The sequence below is a fragment of the Melanerpes formicivorus genome, unplaced genomic scaffold (assembly GCF_026170545.1).
Source record: "Melanerpes formicivorus ecotype bairdi unplaced genomic scaffold, bMelFor1.0.p_v2 SCAF_67, whole genome shotgun sequence".
Taxonomy (NCBI): domain Eukaryota; kingdom Metazoa; phylum Chordata; class Aves; order Piciformes; family Picidae; genus Melanerpes; species Melanerpes formicivorus.
The window spans coordinates 56,709-66,675 of record NW_027142419.1 but is presented as its reverse complement, the minus strand read 5'-3'; the positions used below and the strand labels follow the sequence as shown (position 1 = coordinate 66,675).

Here is a 9,967-nt window from a genome sequence, read left to right as displayed (position 1 = left end):
CTGGGGAGGGACTTTTGAGGGTGTCAGGGAGGGATAGGAGTGGGGGGGATGGAGCAGAACTAGAAGTGGGGAGACTGAGATTGGCTGTGAGGAAGAAGTTGTTCCCCAGGAGGGTGGTGAGAGCCTGGCACAGGCTGCCCAGGGAGGTGGTGGAAGCCTCCTGCCTGGAGGTGTTTGCAGCCAGGCTGGAGGTGGCTGTGAGCAACCTGCTGTGGTGTGAGGTGTCCCTGCCCATGGCAGGGGGGTTGGAGCTGGCTGAGACTTGAGCTCCCTTCCACCCCTAATGGCTGTTCAGCCTGGAGCAGAGAAGGCTCCATGGAGACCTCAGAGCAGCCTTCCAGCACCTGAAATCCACTTCAGGAGAGCTGGGGAGGGACTTGTGGCACAGGCATGGGGTGACAGGGTGAGAGGTGATGGCTTCAAAGTGGAAGGAGTTGGATTTAGGTCAGACAGGAGGAAGAAATTCCTCCTCATGAGGGTGGGGAGGCACTGGAAGAGGTTGCCCAGAGAAGTTGTGCTGGCTGCAAGGCTGAGAGTGCTGAAAGCCAGGTTGGATGAGGCCTTGGCTGGGGGCTAGCAGGAGGTGTCCCTGCCTGTGGCAGGGGGGTTACAGAAGACAGAATGAACCAGGCTGGGACAGAGCTTTGAGCTCAGCAAGTCCAACCTCTCACCCAACACCTCCTGACAACTCAACCATGGCTCCAAGGGCCACAGCCAAGCCCAGGGGCCCCAGGATGATCTTTCATCCCAAACCATTTGGTGATTCTATGAACCCCTGTGGCAGAGCACAACCCCAGGGCCAAGTCAGACATCAGTGGCCAAGGGCAGAACATCCTCAGGGGCTGTTCCCTTTCTGGCTTGGTTTGGGGGTGGTGAGCAGCAGCCAGGTCCAGTTTCATCACTGCTGGAGCAAGCAAAGTTGAGCCTGTGTTGGTTGTAACTCCCCCCTGCCAGGCCCTGCTGTGCAAACCACAGGAAGGGAGAGGTGTGTGACCCTCTCCCACTTCCCCAGAGCAATGCTGTGAGGCTGTGGCCTGGGGGGTTGGCAGCTTTGGGGCTGCAGGAGTCCTGCTGGAGCCTGAGTGCTCTGAGCACAGCTTGAGCTGGGGAGCACACAGCCCAGCACAGGTTGGAAGATGACCTTCAGGGTCCTCAGGTCCCAGCTGTTGAGCCAGCACTGCCAGGCCCACCCCTGAACAGTGTCCCTCAGGTTTCATCCTCAGTGGAGGTTGATGCCCACCTCTGGCTCAGCAGCTTTTGCTCACTGAGGTCTTAGCATTGAATCAGAGAGTCATAAGATCAATAAGGTTGGCAAAGGGCTCAGAGCTCAGCAAGTCCAACCTCTCACCCAGCACCATCTGATCAACTCAACCATGGCACCAAGTGCCTCAGCCAGGCTCTTCCTAAACACCTCCAGTGCTGGAGACTCCACCACCTCCCTGGGCAGCACATCCCAATGGCCAATCTCTCTCTCTGGGAAGAACTTTCTCCTCACCTCCAGCCTAAACAGGGACAGAGTAATTGGCCATTGGGATGTGCTGCCCAAGGAGGTGGTGGAGTCCCCATCCCTGGAGGTGTTCAAAAGAGCCTTGGATGTGGCCCTTGGAGCCATGGTTTAGTTGTCAGGAGGTGTTGGGGTGACAGCTTGGACTTGCTGAGCTCTGAGGTCTTTGCCAACCTTATTGATTCTGTGATTCTATGACTCTCTCTGGGAAGAACTTTCTCCTCACCCTCCAGCCTAAACCTCCCCTGGCACAGCTTGAGACTGTGTCCTCTTGTGCTGGTGCTGGCTGCCTGCCTGGGAGAAGAGCCCAACCCCCCACTGGCTCCAACCTCCCTTCAGGGAGTTGGAGAGAGCAAGAAGGTCTCCCCTGAGCCTCCTCTTCTCCAGGCTAAGCAACCCCAGCTCCCTCAGCCTCTCCTCCCAGGGCTGTGCTCCAGACCCCTCCCCAGCTTTCTTGCCCTTCTCTGGACACCTTCCAGCAGCTCAACCTCTTTCCTAACCTGAGGAGCCCAGAACTGGACACAGGACTCCAGGTGTGGCCTAAGCAGTGCTGAGCACAGGGGCAGCAGACTTGGCAGTGCTGGGTTGATGGTTGGGCTTGGGGAGCTTAAAGGCCTTTCCCAGCCTCAACAGTCCTGTGATCTGAGCTTTGTTGCTCCTTTGCCTCCTTGCCCTTCTGAGGAAGCTGTAGAGAGCATTATTCAAAGGGCATCAGAGATGCCTTACCCCAAAGGCCACCACAGGGCCTTCAGCTGTCACTGCAGGAACAGCCTAAAGGCCACCTCTGGGCTCTGAGCTTCACTCACTTCCCATTTGCAGGGAGTTGCTAGCTTGAGGGGGAAAAACAAAGCCCCAAACAACTCATTTCTGTTTTTTCCATGAGACACTTGAAGCTGGGAAGGCATGACCCTGGGGCAGCTTGAACCAACTGCTGCCAGCACTGATAAATGCTCAGCCCCCCCCAGCACCTCCACCCCAACCATCCCTGCTGCGTGGGCTTGCTGCTGACACTGCCCAGGCTGGTGACTGCTTTTAGCTGCTCTGCATCACAGGGGTGGCAGCTGTGGGCAGCTGTGCTCTTGAGAAACCCTCTGGCCACTTCCCTGTAGCAGGATCCTGGCATGGCTCAGGTTGGAAGGGACCTCAGAAGGGCAAGAAAGCTGGGGAGGGGTCTGGAGCACAGCCCTGGGAGGACAGGCTGAGGGAGCTGGGGTTGCTTAGCCTGGAGAAGAGGAGGCTCAGGGGAGACCTTCTTGAAGGGAGGTTGGAGCCAGGTGAGGGTTGGTCTCTTCTCCCAGGCAGGCACCCAGCCCCACAACAAGAGGCCACAGTCTCAAGCTGTGCCAGGGGAGGTTTAGGCTGGAGGTGAGGAGAAAGTTCTTCCCAGAAAGAGTCATAGAATCATAGAATCAATCAGGTTGGTGAAGACCTCAGAGATCATCAAGTCCAACCTGTCACCCAACATCTCCTGACCACTAAACCATGAACACCTCCAGGGCTGGGGGACTCCACCACTTCCCTGGGCAGCACATCCCAATGGCCAATTACTCTGTCCCTGGAGGTGTTCAAGAGGGGCTTGGATGTGGCACTTGGTGCCATGGTTGAGTTGATCAGATGGTGTTGGGTGACAGCTTGGACTTGCTGATCTCTGAGGTCTTTCCCAACCCTATTGATGCTATGATTCCATGGTGAGTGTGATCCTGGTGTGACTGCACAGCTTCCACCCCTGAGCAGCCACTGACCTCACTGATTTCTCTGACAGCCCTTTAAAACAAACTACACATCATGCCCAAGGTCATCCAGGGACCTTGGATGTGGCACCTGGAGCCATGGTTCAGTTGTCAGGAGGCGTTGGGTGGTAGGTTGGGCTTGATGACCTCTGAGGTCTTTCCCAACCTTATTGATTCTATGATCATCTCCTCCAAACCCCCTGCCACGGGCAGGGACACCTCTCAACCAGATTTGGCTGCTCAAGGCCTCATTCAGCCTGGCCTTGAACACCTCCAGGGAGGGGGCAGCCACAACCTCCTTGTGCAGCCTGTGTATTTCTGTGCCTAAACCTGTGGTTAGGTTATCACTGTGCTAGAACAGGTTGGGAAAGGCCCTTCAAGATCATCCAGTTCCCAGCTGGACTTGGGACAGGGTTTAGTTAGGAGGTGGTGGGTGAGAGGTTGGACTTGCTGAGCTCTGAGGTCTTTTCCAACCATATTGATTCTGTGATTCTATGATGCTGTGCTGCTATGATTCTGTGATTCCTTGATGCTGTGATGCTGTGATGCTATGATGCTGTGATTCTGTGATGCTGTGATGCTGTGATTCTATGATGCTGTGATTCTATGATGCTGTGGTGGTATTATGCTGTGATTCTATGATGCTGTGATGCTGTGATGCTGTGATGCTATGATGCTGTGATGCTATGATTCTGTGATTCTATGATGCTGTGGTGGTATTATGCTGTGATTCTATGATGCTATGATGCTGTGATTCTATGATGCTGTGATTCTATGATGCTGTGATTCTATGATGCTGTGATGCTGTGATTCTATGATGCTGTGATTCTATGATGCTGTGCTGCTATGATTCTGTGATTCTATGATGCTGTGGTGGTATTATGCTGTGATTCTATGATGCTGTGCTGCTATGATTCTGTGATTCTATGATGCTGTGGTGGTATTATGCTGTGATTCTATGATGCTGTGCTGCTATGATTCCGTGATGCTGTGATGCTGTGGTGCTATGATGCTGTGATTCTATGATGCTGTGATGCTATGATTCTGTGATTCCTTGATGCTGTGATGCTATGATGCTGTGATTCTGTGATGCTGTGATGCTGTGATGCTGTGATGCTATGATGCTGTGATTCTGTGATGCTGTGATGCTGTGATGCTGTGATGCTATGATGCTGTGATGCTGTGATGCTGTGATGCTGTGATTCTGTGATGCTGTGATGCTGTGATGCTGTGATGCTGTGATTCTGTGATGCTATGATTCTGTGATTCTTGATGCTGTGATGCTACGGTTCTGTGATGCTGTGATGCTATGATGCTGTGATTCTATGATGCTGTGCTGCTATGATTCTGTGATGCTGTGATTCTATGATGCTGTGCTGCTATGATTCTGTGATGCTGTGATTCTATGATGCTGTGCTGCTATGATTCTGTGATTCTTGATGCTGTGATTCTATGATGCTGTGGTGCTATGATTCTGTGATGCTGTGATTCTATGATGCTGTGCTGCTATGATTCTGTGATGCTGTGATTCTATGATGCTGTGCTGCTATGATTCTGTGATTCCTTGATGCTGTGATTCTATGATGCTGTGGTGCTATGATTCTGTGATGCTGTGCTGCTATGATTCTGTGATGCTATGATTCTGTGATTCCTTGATGCTGTGATTCTATGATGCTGTGGTGCTATGATTCTGTGATGCTGTGATGCTATGATTCTGTGATTCCTTGATGCTGTGATGCTATGATGCCTGTGATCCTGTGATGCTGTGATCCTGTGATGCTGTGATTCTGTGATGCTATGATTCTGTGATGCTGTGATTCCTTGTTGCTATGCTGCTGTGTCCCTCTCCTGCCCTGCCCACAGGTGCCTTGGGAAGCAATGGCCACAGCAGCCCTTCTGACCTCGGCAGCGGCTGGGCTCAGCTCCCCCCGGGGCACAGCAGCCCCTTCCTCCTGGGCAAACGCCGGCACCATGCACGTCGCCAGGCCAAAGTCTGCCAAGGGCCGCAGGAGGCCGAGCTTCAGCTGCTCCCAGAGCCCGGGGGCCTGTCCTTGCCAAGCGCCGGGACCGTCCCCACCGGCAGCGGCCGGCCGGGGCTCGGCGAACGGCCGCAGAGCCTTGGCCGCGGCCCCGGCGGTGCCGGCCGGCAGGGTGGCTCCCGGGGAGGTGCCCAGCGCTGCTGCAGCAAGTGCCCCTGAGGAGCTGCTCTTCCCTCAACAGGTACAGGGTGCTCCCCTCCATCGGCTGCAGGGCGGCCGCGGAGGCGCTGGCCGAGGGCACCGGCCGGCTGAGCCTGCGGGAGGGGCAGGAGGATGCTCCCCGAGGCAGAGCTGCTGCCGGAGAGCTGGGGCCTGCCGCTGCCCCGGCGGAGGGGGACGGCCCCGGTGTGGAGAGCTCACACGTCCAGCGCCCTCCCGAGAAGCCAGGGAGGCAAACAAAGCAAGAGAGCCCTCCGAGGTTGACTTCAGGCGTGGAAGAGTCGGAGCTGCTGCTGGCGGTTCGCTCTCCCTCCGGCCGGAGATTCCAGCACCGTTTCAAGCCCAGCGACAGCCTCCAGACCGTCCTGGCCGTGGCAGAGCAGAGAACAGCGGCCAGATACAAACACTGCAGGCTGGAAACGATGGAGGTGCCCCGGAGGAGCTTCTCTGACCTGAGCAGGTCCCTCCAGGAGTGTGGGATCCTCCACAAGTCCGTGCTCTGCATCCGACTGACGGAGCAGCACGACCCGGGGCTGTAGGGGCAGAGGCACCAGCTCTGCTGAGGGAGTTACTGAGCTTCTGCTGCTTGACCTCTGATGCCTCTTGGGCTTCTTCTTCACCTCACCACCTCCCTCAGAGTCCCCTTGAAGCAGACCTGTCTGTATGTTGAGAGAGTATCTCAGGTGAAGCTCCCTGCTCTGTATCCAGCACCTTGTTCCCATGTGCCAGCACAGACTGCTGCCTGAGTGCCACCAGCCCTGGGCCTCTGGGCCCTTTTGAGACCTGCTGCTGTTCTTCCTGGGAGACTGAGGGTTCTGGGATCTTCTGTGTGTTCCAGGGAGGTGAACCACTTCCCAAAGTGAGGCTGGGTGCTTCTGCACCTCTTGGGGAAGGTGGAAGTGGTTTACCTCTGGAGGAGCATCTTCAGCAGGTTGTCATCCTCATAATCTCCTTCTTGAGAGTGACTGAAGAGGAGCTCAACCCCCCAAAAAAGCAGCTGGAGATAACAGGAGTGACATGTGGGTGATCTTTGTGAGGTATTCAACTGCTGCACTGATGGACATGATGACCAGAGGCCAGCAACCTGCCCTTGAGCCCAGCAACAGCGGCAGCTTGGGGTGCAGCAAGCAGTGTGTGGCCAAGAGGGAGGCTCTCCTGCCCCTCTGCTCCACCCTGCTGAGGTCCCATCTGGAGTCCTCAGCCCAGATCTGGGCTCCCCAGTCGAAGGAGGCCAGGGACCTGCTGGGGAGGGTACAGCAAAGGCCTGCAAAGCTCAGCAGGAAGTGTGTGCTGTGCTTCACTCAGTGGTTCCCCTTCTGCCCCCTGCGCTGCTGTGCTGCAGCTCAGTGTCTGCACAGCAATAAAACCTGTCAGGCTGAAACCTGAGGGTGATTTCTGGGGAGGTTTAGCCATCACCACCTCCCTTCCTGAGGAAGAAATGTTGCTTTTGGGGTGGGAAAGACCCCAGGGACTGCCCAAAGCAGCCAGCTGCAGCCCTGTTCAACACAAGGGCACAGCAAGGGAGGAAGTGATTTGGATCAGTGAGAGCCTGCTGCCAGCAGAGACCAGGTGACCACCACAGGGCTTTGGGAGCATGCAGAAGCTGATCTTGAACCAAGATCAGAAGGGGAACAGCAACTCTGAGCCCAGCAGACAGCACTGGTGCTGCTGGAGGGTATTCACTGTCTCCAGATCAGCCTGGTCCTCCCACCAGCTCCCCCAGGCAACAGCACCTCCAGGGATGCTCATGCTGATGACTTCCTTTCCCCCAAGCCCCAGCAAGGCTTGCTCTAGGCCAGCACAAGGAGGACACCTCAGATCTTCCCTGCTTCTCTTCTGACCCAGTGCCATGGTAGAGACCCAGGGGAGCTCTGCAAGTCCTGCACAAGAGGCAGTGTTCATCTGACTCAGTGATCCGGGCCAGCTCTGGGCTCCCAGTTCAGGAGAGACAGGGAACTGCTGGAGAGAGTCCAGCAGAGGCTCCAAAGCTGCTGAGGGGCCTGGAGCAGCTCTGTGAGGAGCAAAGGGCTGAGAGCCCCAGGAGTGTTGAGCCTGGAGAAGAGCAGCCCCAGAGGGGAGCTGAGCAATGCTCAGCAAGAGCTAAAGGAGCTGTGGGGAGCAAGAGGCTGGGGCCTGACTCTGCTCACTGGTGCCCATGGACAGGCCAAGGGGCACTGGGCACAAACTGGAGCCCAGGAAGTTCCATGGGAAGATGAGGAGAAAGCTGTTTGGTGTGAGGGTGCTGAGCCCTGGAGCAGGCTGCCCAGAGAGGTTGTGGAGTCTCCTGGTGTGGAGAGCTTCCAACCCCCCCTGGGCATTGTGCTGCTGGGTGAGCTGCTGGGGGTGCCCTGCTGGAGGGGGAGGGGAGAGAGAGGGAGGAGGGGAGAGAGAGGGAGGAGGGGAGAGAGAGGGAGGAGAGGGGAGAGAGAGGGAGGAGGGGAGAGAGAGGGAGGAGGGGAGAGAGAGGGAGGAGGGGAGAGAGAGAGGGAGGAGGGGAGAGAGAGGGAGGAGGGGATTAACCCGGTTGGAAAAGACCTTTGAGATCATCAAGCCCAAGCTGTCACCCAGCACCATCTGATCAACCAAACCATGGCTCCAAGTGCCACATCCAATCCCCTCTTGAACACCTCCAGGGCTGGGGACTCCACCACCTCCCTGGGCAGCACATCCCAAGGGCCAACCTCTCTTGCTGGGAAGAACTTTCTCCTCCCCTCCAGCCTAAACCTCCCCTGGGGACAGCTTGAGACTGTGTCCCCTTGTCGTGGGTGCCTGGGAGAAGAGACCAACCCTTACCTGGCTCCAACCTTCTCCAGAGGCCCCTTCCCAACCCCCCTCAGCACGCTGGGAGCAGGCAGCAGCAGCAGCAGGGAGGGAAGAAGGGGGAGCAGAGGCCACGTTCAGGATGTGTTCTTTATTCCCATTAAACAGTCCATCAGAAACAGCACACAGGGAGGAGGAGGAGCAGCAGCAGCAGCCTGGGGTGGTTTGCCTGGGGTTGGGACCTCAGTGGTTTGCTTCTGCTGTTTTGTTTGAGCTTGGTTTGGGGTTTTTCCTCTTTCTCCCTGCCACTCCCCAAACCCCAAACCCCTCTGCTGTCCCCTCCCCCTCCCCCCCCCCCCCAAAAACCAAGCCAGGTGACTGCACCACCTCTTGCCCCTCTCCCCCCCACCCCACTCCAGCACTCACACTTCCCCCCCCTCCCCCTTCCTACCCCCCTCCCCCTTCCTACCCCCCCTCCCTTCTTTAAATAGCTTCCCAACTGAATAAAAATAGATACAAGCCCAGAATACAAAAAGAAGGTTTTTTTTTTTTCCACTTTCACTTTTTTTTTTGTCTTTTTTCCCCCCCTATTTTTTGGTTAATTTTTTTGTCCTTTTCTGTGTTTGTTGTTTGTTTTGTTTGTTTGTTTTTTTTCACCAAAGCCTTTATACAAATTGATAAAAGGGTGCACACACAAAAAAAAGTCTTGCTGTGGGGTTTCCCCCTCCTCCCCTCCCCCCCAGCATTCTTTTAGGTACATTTTTAAATGAAGCTCTTTAATTATGAATTAATTAATTGGGGTTTCAAACCCCCCTCCCCCCCCCCCCAATCCCCACCCCCCTTTCCTTTTTACTTGGTAAAAGGATTCACTTCTCCTGCCCCAAGGGACAGGACCTGATGATGATGATGGCCAAAACTGCCCTGACAAAAGCCACAACTCTGTCCCCAATTTTGCTGAGGGCTGCTCCTTTGTGTCCCTCTCTCTTGAAAGCTTCCTCTCCCCTCCCAAGCTCCTGGCTGCCAAGCTCGGCAGGGACCCGCACAGGCCTCTGGCTCGGCACAGGGGCGAGCCCAGCGCAGCCAAGAGGCTGGGGGGAGGAAGGATGGAGCCTTCCTGCCAGGGCTGGAGCAGGGAGGATGGATCCTTCCTGACCAGCCTGCAACAGGAAGCATGGATCCCTCCTGACCAGCCTGGAAGAAGGAGGATGGATCCCCCCTGACCAGCCTGCAACAGGAAGGATAGATCCCTCCTGACCAGCCTGGAAGAAGGATGGATCCTTCCTGTCAGTTCTGGAGCAGGGAGGATGGATCCTTCCTGACAAGCCTGGAAGAGGAAGGATGGATCCCTCCCGCCAGGCTAGGGACAAGAAGGATGGATCCCTCCTGCCAGTCCTGGACCAGGGAGGATGGATCCCTCCTGACCAGCCTGGAAGAAGGAGGATGGATCCCTCCTGCCAGACTAGGGACAAGAAGGATGGATCCCTCCTGCCAGTCCTGGACCAGGGAGGATGGATCCCTCCTGACCAGCCTGGAAGAAGGAGGATGGATCCCTCCTGTCAGTTCTGGAGCAGGCAGAATGGATCCTTCCTGACAAGCCTGGAAAAGGAAGGATGGATCCCTCCTGCCAGGCTAGGGACAAGACGGATGGATCCTTCCTGCCAGTCCTAGACCAGGAAGAATGGATCCCTCCTGACCAGCCTGGAAGAGGAAGGATGGATCCCTCCTGCCAGGCTAGGGACAAGAAGGATGGATCCTTCCTGCCAGTCCTGGAGCAG

At 56.0% G+C, this 9,967-nt stretch overlaps 1 protein-coding gene across 1 annotated transcript; it reads left to right on the top strand.

Moving 5' to 3' along the window:
- The first annotated feature begins 5,043 nt into the window (after window positions 1-5,043).
- UBXN10 (UBX domain protein 10) lies at window positions 5,044-7,786 on the top strand. The gene is given in 2 exon segments (XM_068162852.1): window positions 5,044-5,409; window positions 5,411-7,786. Coding segments are annotated over 2 exon segments (858 nt in total). The 5' UTR covers window positions 5,044-5,112; the 3' UTR covers window positions 5,972-7,786.
- Window positions 7,787-9,967: the final 2,181 nt, after the last annotated feature.